Genomic DNA, 16,526 nt, shown 5'->3' on the forward strand with positions numbered 1-16,526 from the left:
AATCAAGGATTGGAGGATTTTCCAAACTCCTCCCTCCGTCTCCCCCAGGATCTCCCAGTTTCCTTGAGGCAATATTTAGCTTCCCAAGCAAACATTGTGGGAGAAAAAATTAAAAGGAGCCCTTTTCTCACCAATTGACCCAAAATGAACAAGCATTACCGGGCCCGGTGGATTTGCCGTCCAAAATTATCAAGCAGAAGAAATCGTCAATACTTTGCAGCAGTTTATACAATGAGCCTATGTTTAGCAACATTCAGCTTCATTTTATTATTGCATTTTACGAAGTTACCAAGACAACTGAGGGCAAGGAACAGAACCTTGACTTTATGCGCCATGAAAATTTAATAAAGAATTTTTAAAGGCTTTTAAGAGGGGGGAGCTGCAGCCTAGCGGCAGAGCCCCGGCAGAGGGAGGTGGGCTGGGCCCACGGCACCTCCCGCCAGACCTCGGGGAGCCTCCTGCGTCAGCGACTCCAGGTGGGCAGAGGCGTTCCCTGGCATCTGTCCTGTGCCAGCATATTGGGACCGGTCCTTTTCTCAACAGACATTTATTAAGACACTTCCCAGGTGCCAGGGCCCAGGCCAGGCTTTGCGTTTACTGACACGATCCCACTGCACAGGCCAGGACTAGGGCGAGAGGTCGAGTCACTGGTCCACCGCCACACACGGAGAGAGCGACGGATACAGCAACAGCTGGACCCTTGCTCTTTCCACAACCACTCGGGGACTCTCGGCGCTTGCTTTCCCCGTTCTGATGCAAGAGGTTCTGAAGGGAAGATGCCCCTGCGGATCCTTTCATCACCCAGCTCCTTGTCTTGCTTCTGCAGCCTGGGAGGGGCCTCGGGGAGCCCCGTGGCCCTAGACGACGTCTTCCCGTCGGAGGAAATGTCTCTCGCGAGCCTCTGGGTGAGCACGTTGTTACCCCAGGGCTGCGAAGAGCCTTCTTTCCCCCGCTCTCTAAATAAGACTCAAAAGCAAATTGCCAGAAAGGAGAAAAACACCAGTAATTTTGCCATTTTATGCCAAAGCTTAATGTTGCTCAGTGCGTGTGTGTGTGCGCACGCTTGCAGGCATGCACATGTAAGTATTGTGTTGTGTAGTTTTCCTAGTTATATAAAAATTAAGACTTTTGGTTACTAGAGATGGAGGTAATTGAACATGTCGACGGTTCTGCAAAGCTCCTTTGTCCCCGGGAAGGGAAAAAAATTCGGATGTATTTCGTGAGGGAGAAATTCACATGCCAGGTGGGAAAATCTCTCTCACATTCATCAAACTAAATAAGAGATTGGCAAAAATATCAATCAAGGCGAGGTGGATCTCAGGGTAACACACACTGTGTGAATTTACCTGGCTGAGGGAGCTGTCTTTCTCCCTCAGCCGCTGGGAACAGCTCCCTGACTGGAGATGTCATCATCTCTGAGCTCCCAGGGGCGGGGCTCAAAGGCTGAACATTCCAGCCTGATTCTCCATGATAGGGCCAAGGAGTTTAGAGCATTAATCAAGCAGTGAAAAAAAAAAATTAAGCTATTTTGGAGTAATACTCTGCCAATCACAAGGCAAATTCCGGGTGTGGGAGGAGCAGCAGAAGCCATTTTTCACCCCGTGAATGTCTTCGAGCATCTTCGGGTGGAGGGGAGGTGTGGAGGGAGAGGAGCCGGCTGTTGTGGCTTCATTTGTCTTGATGGATTACAACATTCAAGGAGGAACCTTGTTCCTTCGTCCCTTTACACTTTGTAGGGAACCCGGCGCCAGTGTGAAGATAACAGGCTGTTGGAGCAGCACTTCGGTTTACAAAGCACTTCCACGCGTACCATGCTGTCTGCTTCTCGCCTTATGTTCCCAGAGACCAGGCGAGGGAGGACCTGTCACCCCTTGTGTGGCTGAGGAAGCTGGAGCCCTCCTGGGGTGCCGAGCGTGGGAAGAGCAGGTTGGACGGCCCCAAGTTAAACCCCCAGAACCCCAGGACTAGCTGAGCAATCATCCAGCCTCTCTGAGATGTGGGTTTCCACGTTTGTGAAATGGGGCCCAAATCCTGTCCCCACTGGCCTGCTGCGAGTGTTGACACACTGTGCAGAGCAGTTACGGTGCCGAGAAAGGAGCCTAGGATTTGGAGCCAGGGCCTCTCTGTGAGTCCCGGCTCTGCCTTTCACCAGCCTTGAGGCCTTCAACGAGTCACGAGCCCCCCTGGGCATCAGCTCCTCATCTGTGAAAAGCAGGTGATGAGAACCCTCACCCTTCGCTGGGGCGGTGGGAGGATCAGACGAGAGGATGGATGTGAAAGTGCTTTGCAAACTGCGAAGCATCGAACAGGTGTTGTTACCCTTACGTGGGAAAAGGAGTTGGTTCTAGAAAGGCACGGAACACCATTCCAAATGTCTGGGCTCCTCCCCAACCTGGTCCGACCTTCCCCCCACCACGGACATTCACATGGGGATTCCCTACTCTGAACCAACAACCCCGCGCAAACACAGACTGCGGTGGAGTGGAAGGGACAGGCTGGACGCCCGATGGAGGCCCTTAGTCTCCAAGGCTGAGTGGGAGGGCGGCTCCCAGGGGGACAAAGCCCATGCACAAAGGGCCATAGAGAGACTGCCCAGGGTCAGAAGCCATTGTCTGTGGGCTCCTGGGAGTCCCGCTGTGTCCAGGAGAGAGCAAGGCAGCTGGGGATATGGAGGTGTTGAGCGAGCGCTTGGCAAGGTTTAGAAACCCATGCTTCTTCACCGTGTCTGTGGGCTGAGGGCAGAACTGTCTCGTCACTCAGGCTGCTCACCTGGGGCTGCTGAACATTCCTGCTACTTTGACTGGCACCTGCTGGGCCCTGTTCTGCGCCCCGGGGGCCAGCGTGAATCCAGCAGCTGCCTGACCCTGAAAGAACCCGCAGCTCGGTGGGAGCGAACGCTGTGATACCACAGGGAAGCGTGATAATAAAGGAACTTTCCAGATTCTCGCAATTATACGGAGGGAGCGGTTCATTCTGTCTGGGGGATGGCAGTGGGGACATTTGAGCTGGACCTTGAAAGATAAGTTTCCACTGGACGGAGGGAGGAGGCCGTCCAGGCAGAGGGGACGGCGGGGCAGGAGAGCACGGAGCAGTTCCTGGCCCTGTGCCTCCCACGGTGGCGGGAACCAGCACATTCTCTTCCCGAGTGGTAACTGCAGATACAAAGGGCCCTGGAGGCACAGGGTCACGGGCCGGCGCGCATTCAGGGTGGAGAGGAAGGATGGGACTGGGTTACGAGGGGCCTTGAATGTCGGGTTAAGGAGCTTTATCTAGGAAGAGATGTGGGTTAACTGAAGGAGGGGATCATGCGGTCAGCTCTATGGCTCTCTGAGTTCCTTCCGGCTGATGCGGGTGGAGGACGGTTGTGGGGTTGAGAGGTGGGAGGCTGATGAAGTGAAGGCAAGAGATGATGACGTCTGCGTGAGGGAGAGTGGACAGAGGCCCAGAGGAGAAACAGCAGGGGTCAGGAAGGCTCGTTTTGGGGACGGAGGAGGCTCCTGTCTCCAGGGTCTCTGCCTCCGCACGTGGGGAGGGGCCTGTTGGGACCAGCTCTGCGAACAGCCGGACTGAATCCAACCCTTACAAGCACCTCCTGCCGGTTCCGTTCCGGCCAGGCCGTGGGGACAGAACTCCTGATTGTAACAGCGGAGAAGCTAAGCACATCCCCCGGGGAGGCAGGAAGGAAGGCAGCAGTCAAGGCCAGCATGGAAGGGAAAGGGCGCTGTCGCAGCACACCAGAAGGGGCAGGCAGGCACAGTGGAAAAGGGTGGGGGGCAGTGGCCCAGCGATGCACCCCAAGCTGGAACAGGCTGAGCCTGACGTGTCCATGCATTGAACCCACTCTGGAGTGCCGGCCCTCCAGGGACTCGGCCAGTGAACAGGGACAGGGTCGGTGTGGCTGGACTGCGCATAGGGGGACATCAGCAGGAGGGGGAGGGAGGGAAGGAGGGAGTGGGGGAGAAGAGCGGGATGGGTCCTGAGAGCCCTTCCCAGGACTGGGCTTGTCCCGCAGGCCAAGCTCTATACGCAGCATCTCTGGGTCCGGGCTCCTGGCTCCCGGCTCCGGGTCCTCTCCTCCAGGGGGCAGGAAACACCTGCTTTTGCTGTCCCTTCACTTACACCCCGAAAATGAGCGGCCAATTACCAAAGGGGGTGATGGGGTGAACCCAGTGGGACTTCTGCTAGGCACGAGGAGGTGGGGGAAGTCACTGAGCCTTCGCTCTGAGGAGGGAGCAGCCTGATTCTTCCTGGTCCACATCATTGAGAAAAAAGGGCCCCGCCTGTCACTACCGGCCTCTTGTAAAACGGCCCCCGATTTCCTAACACACAGGTGACCCTGGCAGGATGACGTCCAAGAGGTGGGGAGGTGACATTCCTGATCATGAGAGTTACGTTTTCATGTCACCCCAAACAATGTGGCTGGAATTCAACCTATCGATAATTTTCTTTCCAAAAAATTCAGTGTGCTTGGTTGGTTTGGGACCTGAAAATTGCATTCCATTTTGGCAAGTGAATGCTTTCTGGAAATCAACTTCCAGAAATGGGGTAAAGTTCGGGCTTTGTGTAAAAGACTCTTGGCTGCTCCCAGCTGCTGACAAGTGTGCCCAAGAGCATTTACTTGGGGCTTTCACGGTGAAATCCATTTGCTCTGGCCACAGGGACTGCAAGAGCGGGTTCAGGGTCTTCAAGCTCTGCGTCTCACAGCGGACCACTTAGGAACATTGATTGCCCTGGCCCGTGCCACCAGCCTATGTGACAGCAAGCAGAGCCCTGGGAGACTGCGGGCAGCCCCAGAGCAGGGGGCACCCACCAGCGGTCTGTATTTGGAGCTGAATTCACCCTCACGGGGGGACAGAGAGGAGATGGGGCTCTGGAGTCACTGACAGATCTGGACGAAGGCCTGGCTCTACCACGTGACCTCTCAGGCCTTTCTTTTCTCATCTGAAAATGGGGACGGCGTTACGAAACTAGAGCCTGGAGCATCGAGCTGATGACACCTCTGAAACGCCCTCATGTAGGAGGCGCTCAATGCACATGGGGTTCCTCCTGCCCCTCCCGTCTTAGGCCACCTGTCCTGCTTTTTGAGGGGAAAATAAAGACATTTGTTTTCTTTCTATAAAGACAGTGTCTCCTGTCACAGAATAGCCCAGCCTGGTCACTGCAGGGCTCGGCTACTGCTGGGCCCCTCTGGATAGGGGAAGGGTATCAGCCTGGGCCCTGCCCCGTGCCCTGAGGAGCAGGCGGAAGGCAGCGGGACAGGAGCCACACTGCATGGGGGGCGGGCTTTCCTCATTGAGAGAGTGGGCTTCTGGCGGGAAGGAGGGGCGGGCGAGGATTAACGGGGGCGCTCTGCTCTAAACTATCTCGCCAACGGTTGGAAGGATCTTGGATCGACAACGTTCTCTTCGGGTTTAAAAATAGTGCCAGGAGGGTGAATCCTAGTAAGTCATTTCAACAGACACTTTGGAGCACCTGCTACGTGCCGGGCTCTGTGTGGGAGCTGGAGTCGGCCGCTCCCATTGGTGTGAATGATGGAGACTTGAATGGAGAGACAGGGAAGGATGGGAAAGGAAGAAGAAAAGAGGAAGAGGACAAGGAGACGTGCTTATCCAGGACACACTTGTGCCACCCAGGACCCTCCCCCTTGCCCTACCTTCGCGAGCATTTCCTGAGTCCCACTGTGTGCCAGGCACCGTGCTAACGCCCTCAGAGACCTTTTATCCTCCTCGCTTGGGGCGATGCTCAGCTCTTCTCAGGGCCCCAAGGGTCCTTTAAAAGGGACCCTCTAGAAAGGGCCGTTTTAGCCCCGCATCCAGCAATGCTCCGGAGAGCTTTGCAAGGGCGGTCTCCCATCTGCCTGTCATCAGTGGGCCTGGACCCTGACTTGCCTGTGGCTGTTTCCAAAATGCCACCTTTGGGTGCCCCAGAGCCTTCCCCTCTGAGAGCAGGGCTGCCTGGGGACACAGATGGAGACAGATGGAGACAGAGTGCAGACTCCCCTTTCCCTCGCCCCGTGACCGCACCTGAGCTTCTGACATCAAGCTCCTGCTCGGCTCACTCAGATTCCCACCCAGGTCGTGTTTCCCTCCCCTCTGAAGCCCCTCCTCCCACCAGGGCACCCGGCACGTGCTGGGCACACGGGGGCCCTCTGGCAGTGCCTGCTGTGAAAGCGCTGGCCCTGTGGTGAGCACCTCACCCAGGGAGGGTTCTAATCAGAGGCCCCTAGACCACGGGACTGACTCCTGCTTTGGGGTCAAGGTCAAACAAAATCAGACAAAATGACCTTGGAGGCTCCTGCCCGCTCCGAGACTCTAAGAGCCTTACTTAGTTACTTCTGAGTTAATTATTTCTTAATTAATAACAAACTGAACCTTGCAGCGACAGGCAAGCTCATGAAGCAAATGAGGCTAATCTGCTAACTACACCCACGTAGCACATGATCGGGAGGGAGCGGCGCCACCGCCCACTTGATATTTCCTCTTCATTTCCACAGAGGGGGTGGTAGGAAATAAATACGATGTTCCGGGCTTTCCCCCACATTCTCTCAGAGTCCTGGGCAGACCCGCGACTAGGCCTCCTCAGGCTCTCTTCCCCACAGCCCTCAGTCTTGGGATTGTCAGTGCCCCGTGCCCCTAACGCAGCAGCTTTACCCCTGTTGTGGCTTCCTGCGAGCCCAGAATAGAAGATGCCATCTGTCGCATTTTGGATGTCATCTGTCCACTGAGGACCGGCAAGCAGGTGGACCACTGAGAGGCGCCGGGAGGAAGGAGGGCAAGAATCAGCCTTCAAGCGCAGCTCAGCAGAACGGGGAGACAATTCGCGGGCGTCTCAGGCGGGAGCCACAGGCGAGGAGCCCGGGGCCTCTTCAGCCTCTTCTTCCGGGAGGACAGAGAAGGGCCTCAGGACAGAGCGTGTCTGGAATGGGAGAGCTTGTGGGCACTGTCCACGCAGGGCAGGGGGTTGCCCTCGGCCGGCTGGGCCGAGAGGGCGGCCTCCTGGGGAGTGCCACCGCAAGCAGGCCGGCCCCCCGATGTGCCACCGTGGCCACACACCAGACGCTTCTCATCCAGCAGGGACAGGTGGTATTCACACAGGTCGATCAGCGAGGCCACCTGCTCGTGGAGCGGCAGCATCTTGAACTTCTTCTGAGCCAGGTAAAAGAAAGCCTCCACGAAGGCCTGCAGGCACATCCCTGTGGACGAGAGAGCCGCGTTAGCGGGGTGTGCGCGCTCGCTGCTCAGCACGCTGCCCTGGAAAGGCCCGGCTCCAACCACTAGGCTTTCTCCCCACCCTGTTTCCATCCTGGAAGCAAGATAGGCCTAACTCATAGAGTGCCTACTGTTTGCCAGGCATCAGTGGGACATGTACAACCATTGGCAGATTTGATCCCTTACACAACCCTGTAAGGTAGGTTTGATTAACCCTATTTTACAGACGAGGAAACTGAGTCTCAGAGAAGCGGAGAGACCTGGGCAAAGTCACACGCGTGGAAGCTGGCAGAGTTGGGATCTGAACCCAGCCCAAAGCCTACCCCTCTGCACCAGTGTAAAGTGTTCCCATAAACTCAGGCCCTCCCTTTTATGGTAAGGAGACAGTTATGAAGACAAGCCGGGTCTGATGGCGGTGTCCCCGTCTTAATAGAGGCGTTGATTACCTTGGTGCGCGCATTTGCCAAAACTCATCAAATTGCACCTTACGATTTGCGCATTTTGCTGTATGTAAATTTTACCTCAAAAAGTAAAATAAACCCGACCCCTTCACTCTACCCAAAACCACATTAGTGGCAGTCCCCACTGCAGCCCTGGAATGTTCTTCCCCTGCTGTGCCTCATATGCTCTGACTCGTCCTTGGGATCTGAACTCGGATCACTTGCTCAGTAAAACCCTCCCTGATCCCCAGACTCGATCGGCCCGCGCAGGCTTCTTGCACTTTCCTTCGCAGCATCTGGAGAAGCTCCTTCACTGCTTATTTGTGCTGTATCCCTATCTTCCCTGCTGGATCATGAACCCCAGCTGACCACTCACGCCAGGGCCAGGTGCCCAGAAGGTGCTCCATATAGACGGGCTGAACACACGACTGAATGAAAGAATGAGCTGTTCTAGGCACTTTTCAGACATTGCCACTAATCCTCACAACACCTTCGTGAGGGTAGTATTATTGTGTCCCGCTTTACAGATGAGGAAACTAACACTCAGAGAGGTCGAGTAACTTCTCTAAGGTCACACAGCCAGAGAAGAGCGGTCTAGAAATTCAAACTCTGACTCCTAATTCTTTTAACTAAGTTGTGCTGCATGAAAGCTTCTGAGTCTTCCCAAAGTCCACGTGAAAATGAACCCTGTGATCCAAATTCACGGGATTCCCTGGGCTCCTTGGGGAAGGTGACACTAAGGCTGGACCAAATGCCACACAGTATTTTAGACAAGGCCGGCTCCCCTCTGCCACTCTGCACCTTCCTAGCGGCCTTGCTTCCCAGCTCAGCTGCATTATTCACCGGCTTCTGTCACTGCAGGCAGAAGCCTGGCCTGGAGCCTGTAAACGCTGGACTATGGATGGACCCTGGGCTCTGAGAGCACTTTTCGTGTCGGGACCTTGAGCTGAGCTGAGCAGTTGTTCTTAGTCTCCTTCCAAGCCCATTAAAGCTTTTTTGCTCAGCCTCGCTTGACTCCAGATGCTCTGCAAGTCCCTGCTCTGTTCGGCCCTGACAGGAGGAGTTGATAAAGAGAACAGTAACCCTGGCGGAAAATCCTTTTAAGGTAAACAGAGGCCTGGTGTGAGACGGAGATGCAGGGAAATGCACCCTCAGTTAACCAAGAGACCGACGTTTTCTAATCACCGACTCTGGGCCAGGGCTCTCCTGGTGGGGGTTGGGGGATGGGGGAGTGTGTGCGCGTGCACGTGTGCGCATGCACGTGTGCGCATGCACATGTGTGCGTGTGTGTCACAGTCAGTGGGGGGTCAGATATGTGCAGAGTGGAAGGGGCTGGGATCTGAAGCGAGAGAAACCCAGTGCAGTCCCAGCCTCCAACTTCCCGACTGTGACCCAAACAGCACTACTCGAAGCGTGGTCGGCAGACGGGCGCCAAGTCCAGGAACTGCGTGTCCCTGGTCCCTGACACAGTAAGGAGCTTGGGTGAGAATGCAAGTGCCCTCCTCACCCATCACACTGTTTAGTTCAGCTGGCCGTATTTTGTAGCAAGCCCTCTCTATAAAGGAAGCAGTGTGGGTCACATTCTGGCTCAAGTCTCCAGTCCAGGACTGCAAAGAACAGTTCGTGGACCCCAACTTTGAGTAGCTCTGGTCTACACCACCCTTCCCAGCTTTAACGGGCATGCCAGTCACCACGATCCTGTCAAAATGCAGATTTTGGGGTGGGGCTGGAGACATGGCATTCCTGACGAGCTTCCTGGGGGTGCCCATGCTGCTGGTCTCTGCAGCGCACTCTGAGTAGCAAGGAATGAGCGCCTTTTACTCAACCAACGTTAATTTCCTTCCCTTAATTAAAGGCAGACTGTGATTAGAGCCATAATGCACAGAAAAAAGAAACAATGAGGACCTTTTTTGGGGGGAAAAAAGGCTTGGCTAAATTATCTGGAAGAAGACTTTTTTTTTTGCTGAGGAAGATTCACCCTGAGCTAACATCCACTGCTAATCTTCCTCTTTTTGTATGTGAGCCACCGCCACAGCATGGCCACTGGCAGATGAGTAGTGTAGGTCTGTGCTCAGGAACCAAACTGGGGCTGCCAAAGCTGAGTGCACCAAACTTCACCACTGGGCCATGGGGGCTGGCCCTGGAAGAAGACATTCTAAAACAAGAAGTGAGGTTTAGTGTGTGACCCTTGGTTTTCTTTTTGTTTGTCTACATTCCCTGATCTTCTGTAGTCCACACATATGCAATCTTAAAATACACAATGGGAAATTCTAGAGGCTGGAAAGAGGTGAGGCAGGGGCAGCTGCTTTTAATTACAAACGCTTTGCTACTATTTGAATGTGAAGTTAGGCACATGTATTACTTTGGGAAAAAAACAGTGCAAACTTTCTGAATATATTTCTACTTTGATTAAAAATAGTTTAAATATATACATGGGAAATAGAAGAGGAAGCGAAGGGGCAGGGATGTTATTGCCTCTGGCATGAGCCAGTGCGCTATGCCAGGGATGCTCGGGTCCTCGCTACCACTCCCATTGTGCAGAGGAGAAAACTGAGGCCCAGAGAGATGAAATGACCTGCCCCTGGGTCACACAGGGCTAAGCGCAGGGCTGGAATTCGAACCCAGGCCTCATGTGCTACTGTTTCCGCATCTTATTCTCGAAAACCCCTCCTGAGCATCTCTATCAAGAACACTAGAGGACAGACAGGCTTGGATGGAAATACGTAGAACCCGCAGGAAACAGCGGGAGGTTCACCCGGTCACTAGGGGGTTGGGGGAATCAGAGGCGGCTTGTGGGGAAGGGTGCATTTGAGTTGGGCCCTAAAGAATGGGTAGGGCTTTCATGGGCAGACACGAGCTGGGGGTCGTGGGCTGGGTGGAGAACAGGGATGAGCAAGGCAGGGGGCTGGGCATGTGGCCCCGTAATAAACAGGGTGCCTGCAGCGGGGCGGGCCCGACTGGACTGCACTCTGGAGAGGGCCGAAGCCAGAGGCAGTGAGCCAGGAGCCGCTGAAGGAGCCGGCACAGAGAGCCGTCCCACACCTAGAAGAGCCTGGGCACACTTCCCAGTCGGGGGGTTTCTATTTTGTACAGTGATAGAAACCTTGAGGTTTTGTTTTGTTTTATTCTTCAAATGAAATTTTGTGAGGCGGGTGGCGGCTCGGAGCCCTGCCCTCGCTGACCTCCCTCACATAAAGGGACTCCTCTGTGGGACTCCTGGCTCCTCATGACCAGCAAAGCCATCGTCCCTCCCGATGCTCTAGAATCCTCGTCTACGTCTTCATTTCACAGAAGGGGGAGTGGTAAATGAGGCCCTGAGTCACACAGCCCGTAACCGACAGAAACAGGACGAAACCCCAGGTCTCCTGACTTCAGACTGCACCCCCTCCCTGCCTTCCACCAAAATAAAAAAGCAAACCAAACATCTCTCAGGCCAGGGCCTGGGGAACAGGGCTGTCTACACTGAGCCACGGCCCTGCCTGCTTTGCCCAGCCCCGGTGAGCACATCCGAGCGAGTCCGAAGGCCGATGAGAGTTGGGAAGAGGGCTGCCCCAAACGGCCCACCAGGAGCACATGGGTCTCTGGCCCCCACAACAGCCACTCTAAGGGGCTGTGAGTTTGACAAGAGATTGTTCCTGAGCCTCATTTCATCAAGCGGGCCCAGGAAATGGTGGGCCAGACCCAGGGCAATACTCACTGAGCTTTTTAAGGCTTTGAGGGCGTGGGGGTGGGAGGAGGAGGAGAACCAGAGGGAGTAAGCTGCCCTCAGAGGAACTCTTCTGTGCCAGGAGCAGGGCTGCTGGGGGTTCCCACCTGAGTGGTGAGTGGGGCTCAGGTCAAGGAGCAGCCCCCACCTGGCGGGAGTTTCCAGCCTTTTCCAGATTCTCCACAGATGGTCGATATGTTCAGTCTGGGTCTTTCTCCTCCCTTATTATTATTTATTATAAAAAACAGTGAGAATCTTAGCAGAAAGCACAGTAGAGCTCATGTATCGTCCCCTCTTTAGAACCCAAGTGTCCTTGCTGACTGACCTTCCACCCACTTTGTCCACAGAAGACGTGTTCTCGCTTGGTTGTATAACAACATGCACTAATATCCTGAACATTTTTGTATGTTCCTATGCAGTTTTCATAACATTATTTTAGTGGTTGCATAATATTCCTTCAAATGTTGACTTGTATATCATCTCACCACACCCCCCGCTGCAGAACACTGAGGCTAGTTACATTTTTTTCACTATTATTGAGAATATGATAATAAACACTTGGTACATCATTTTTTAAATTTCTGACTAATTTATTCCCTTACAATAAAACTCTCGGAATTTGTTTTTTACTTTAATGTAATTTTGGTTCGGTAATTAATTTCATGTTAAAAATACTTAAACCTTATAGCGTCCCCAAATGGACAAAGACCATGAATGGACAGTCATAGACATTAGCAAGCAAGAGAGAAAATATCCTGTCCCATCGAAGCCAAGGGTGCTACAGCTCACCCATAAAACCGACAAAAATGTAACAATGATAACTGCGAGGCAGTGGTGGAACTGCTGTGGACTTTCGAAAAGCAATTTGGTGAAAGTTTTAAGAACCGTTCAGGTGTTTCAAAATAATCCTTCCAGAGGAAACACGATGTCCGCAATGGTACGCATCGCCAACTTATTTACAGGAGGGGTGGGGGGAACAGTGCCAGACAAATTTTTATATCCTTCTTTCTACTTTTCTGTGTTTTCCAAATAAGATAATGCATGCTCATTGTTGATAATAATTAGAAAAAATGTATATTATCCTTAAAATACCCCCAACCCAGCCTCTGAGGTCACAGGCTCTGTGGCGCTCTCCTTGACCCACCCCCAGGTGGAGTTAATTGCCCTTCCTTATGGCTTCCTCTTGTCTCTTGTCATATATTGGGACAAACCCTTGGGTACGAGGCTGTCTCCCCAGTGGGATTCTGTGCTCCCGGAGGCAAGGACATTGTCCCAATTTTCTTCATTGTCCCCTGTGCCTAGCACAGCCTAGCACGTGGCAAGCACCAATAAAGACCTATCGAATCCACTGGAACAGACTGTGAACGTTTTAACAATCTTGTCATGCAGGTGTAGTTATTTCCATTTTACAGCTGAGGACTCAGAGGGGAGCCCAGGCGCAAAGAGAAAGACGACCTGTGAGATCTCTTCTCTTAGATGATAAGTAGACTTGCGAAACCAAGAGGATCCAGACCAGAGGCTCTCAAAACACAGACTGTGGGCCCCACCCCCAGAGCTCCTGATTCTGCAGGTCTGAGAACTTGCTCTTCTATCTCCTTCTCAGGTTGTGATGAGGCTGCTGGTCAGGGACCCCACTTTGAGACCCACCTCCCTTCCTCCTTCTCCTCCCCACACTGCTGAGTCCAGTGGGTACATACTCCACTCTGGAAGTCCATCTGCAAGAAGGGGACTATTTACAAAAGGACCTGCCTCCGAACTTCGAGAAGCTTGACTTTGGGCTAAAGACGTCTGCATTTTAAGATACTCTTACTGAGAGCAAACTCAGTATATTTTTAAAAGACTAAAGATGGAGCTGAAAAACTATGAAATTGTTCCAAGTTTGCAATAGGTGATCTCTTGGATTCTGAGAAACCACACAGCCCCGGTTTCTTCCAGCATCATCTCTCGACTGCTAAGTGAAGCAGAGCTCTGAGGCCCTCTCCGAGGCCCTGCCCTCCTCTGTCTGTACTGCGGTAGATTAGACCAGAAGGGTTCTAGCAGGCCAGGCCACAGAGGACTTGGGAGACCAAGGGCAGACTTTGGATTTCACGCTGAGGAAGACGGGAGGCTACTGGGGAGTTTTGAAGTGACATGGCCAGGGTGGCTGCTGTGTTGAGAGCAGGTGGCAGGGGCCCATGTGAACGAAAGCAAGGAGATTTGTTAGGGATCTACTGCACCAGTCCCATCAAGGGCTGACAGTGGCTTGGACCAGGGTGGTAGTGGTGGAGGTGGTGAGGGGTGATGAAATTCTGGATAGAGTCTGAGGTTAGTGCCAGTGGGTCCTCGATCTGCCAATGGGTTAGATGTAGGCATGATGGCAAGTCAGGAACCTTATGAAGGAGGGCTCTAACACCAGGCTGAAGGGACTGGCCTCCCCTCAAGGACTGTGGTTTTTAAACGTTTTGTGCACAAACTAACCTAGGGAACTTTCCAGACATGCAGGTTCCTGTTCCCACCCCTCGGAGATTCTGTACGTTGGTGATGAGGCCCCAGAAACTGCCCTTGTAACTGCAGCGTTGGGGATCCTGCACCCACGGGTGATCAGGAACCTTTGGAATGAACACTCCCACTTGGCCATCTCTTTAAGTGCTCTCGAGGAGGCATGGAGTAAAGAAGCCAAGACCATGGTCTTTGAGAAGCCTAGTCCTGGGCTAGATCTGCTGTGGATGATCAAGAAGCCTTGGGGATGCACGGAACAAGCTTTCTCCTCTGAACTCCCACTGTCCACCCCGCCCCACTATCTTCATCTGCTTGGGCTGCCAAATACCATAACAAAATACCATGGCCGAGGGGGCTTCAACAACAGAAACTCATTCTCACAGCTCTGGAGGCTGAAAGTCTAAGATAGGGGGCCAGCAGCGTGTGGTTCTGGTGAGAGCTCTCTTCCTGGCTTGCAGACGGCTGCCTTCTTGCTGTCTTCATATGGCAGAGAGAGAGTGAGAGCCAGCCTCTGGTGTCTCTTCTTATAAGGACACCAGTCCTATTGGATCAGGGTCCCACCCTTAAGACCTCGTTTAACCTCAATTACTTCCTTAGAGGTCCCATCTCCAAACACAGTCACAGTGGGGGTTAGGTTTCAACAATTCACAACATGAATTGTGGGGGGACACAATTCAGTCCACAGCACCCTGGAACGCTTGGTTCTGTGGAGGCACATGCAGCACTTGGGGATGCCCTCCTACCCCTACCCCAGTCTCTGAGCTTACCTGAGCCATTTAGAAGAAACATAAGAAATCCCACCCCTCTTCCCTGCTCCTCCAGCAGCCCCCGGAAAACTCCTCGCAGCTCTGACTTAGAGTTGGAAGCATCTCTGTGGTACCATTGCTTCAGTGACCCGTTATAGTAAAAGAAATGAAAGGAAACGATGCGAGTTAATACTGATTGAGCCCTCATTACACGCAAGGCCCTGGCCTAAAGCTTCATGTGTGTTATTTAACTTAATCCCAAAGAAACCTTACGAAGCAGGTGTTGCCATCAATCCCATTTTACATTCAAGAGACTTGCCGAAGTCACATAGCTGGTAGATGGCAGACCCCAAAGACCATTCTTAAAACTTCTTTACTCTGCTGCTGCTTCAAGAGACGGCCAAGTCAGAGTGTTAATTCCAGGCATTTAGAAGAAGGAAACAACATTCGCCTTGCGGTGAATGAGGGACGGGCCTCATCCATCTCTGCGGGATGTCAGCAAGAAGGGGCAGTCAGATCCGTCGGGCTCTGCAAACAGGCTCTCCCCACCTGCCTCCCATGCCTGAAGATAAGCTGTTGAGTACTTTTTGAAACTTCATTTGAGTTGACGGATGTCGCCGGAGAAAGCAGCCTTTGAAACATTCCAGTTGTAGCCATCCACACGTCTTTCACCCGAGACTGCCACTTGGATATTGGGATGCGGCCCCTGACAGACCACGGCCTCATTCTGTCAATCAGCCGGGTGAGGGTGGGCCCACGGGCTCCTCCTGGCCTCGAGTCCTCTCCTCTCCACTTCCAGGGAGGGGTCTTAATAAAAGTGCTGGTGGCTGCTCTCCCGTAATTCCATCATCTATTCTGGGGCTTAAGGATGGGAACAAGAATAATACCTTCTGTGTGCACAGTGCTTGCCAATGTACAAAGAATAAAGAATAACCATTTTCTCATCTGGCTCTCAGAGTGATGCGCAGAAGAGGATGTTATTACAAGAACTCCCCATGTCCAGCGGAGGAACACAGACCCAGAGAGGCCATGGGGCTTGTCAACGGCCCCCCTAAGTGGATGAGGTGGCATTTAAACCCATGCCTATTTGACTCTCAAACCTACACTCTTTTTTTTGCACCACGCTCTTTCTTAACATCTGACATTTATGTATTATTTTACAGTGTACAGAGCACATTTGCATATATGATATAATTAAATCCAAATCACTGTCGACAGCCGGGGAGATTATCCCAGACGGAATATGAGATTGCTTTTTTTTCCTCTCAAAGATACCTGAGCTTCTTGCTGGTAGTTGTGTCTCAAGGTATTGGGGTGCTGGCAAGGACAGCTCCCTACCCGCTCCTTCTCTCTCCCCACCCTTTAAATCTCTTCCTTATTATCACCTAGAATAGATGTTTCTGTCTCACAGAGAAATTCTAAATGTGCACGTATACAAGTTTTCGGTTTAGAATCACTGGTAGGAAATAAAGCTGAATGATCATGACTAGAATTAGCTTAGTGATTTCGATCTGTGAGCGGAACGTTCCCACAAGAGCTATCTGTGCGGCTGCCTACAGCGAGGTGGTTAATCTCAAGAATCTCAGTCTTCGCTCCATTCTCAGGGTGCCTCAAGGCCCACTCCCCGTCTGCTGCTGCCCGGTCCCCCCAGACGTGAGCACTGTGCCTCCAGGCCTGGGGCTGGGGTCTCGAAGGACTCCATTACAGCAGATGAGTCCTGAGCATTTCCCAGGAGACGGCATTTGGTTTCGTAGCATAGTGACTGAGAGTCCGATTGGGCTGGTCTGTGTCCTGGCTCTGCCACTTACTAGCTGTCTTGTCTTTAGCAAATCATTTCACCTCTCAGGGTCTCTGTTTCTTCATCTGTAAAGTGGGGACAGTAATATCTGCCCCGAGTGGCTTTTACAAGGCACCACCCACAAAAAGCCCAATACAGTGCTTGGGGCGC

The 16,526-nt window shown here is 52.9% G+C and overlaps 1 protein-coding gene across 8 annotated transcripts in view; it reads right to left on the reverse strand.

Annotated features, from left to right (window-relative positions):
* Nucleotides 1–242: 242 nt before the first annotated feature.
* TTLL11 (tubulin tyrosine ligase like 11) overlaps nt 243–16,526 on the reverse strand; it is a 227,450-nt gene continuing 211,166 nt past the window's right edge. For all 8 annotated transcript variants that reach the window (XM_023628807.2, XM_070251061.1, XM_070251062.1 and 5 more), the window contains one exon: nt 243–7,192. In XM_023628807.2, the coding sequence (XP_023484575.2) occupies nt 6,900–7,192 (293 nt within the window). In that variant the 3' untranslated portion in view covers nt 243–6,899. The remainder of the gene's footprint in view (nt 7,193–16,526) is intronic.

Source organism: Equus caballus, chromosome 25, assembly GCF_041296265.1.
Source record: "Equus caballus isolate H_3958 breed thoroughbred chromosome 25, TB-T2T, whole genome shotgun sequence".
Taxonomy (NCBI): Eukaryota; Metazoa; Chordata; class Mammalia; order Perissodactyla; family Equidae; genus Equus; species Equus caballus.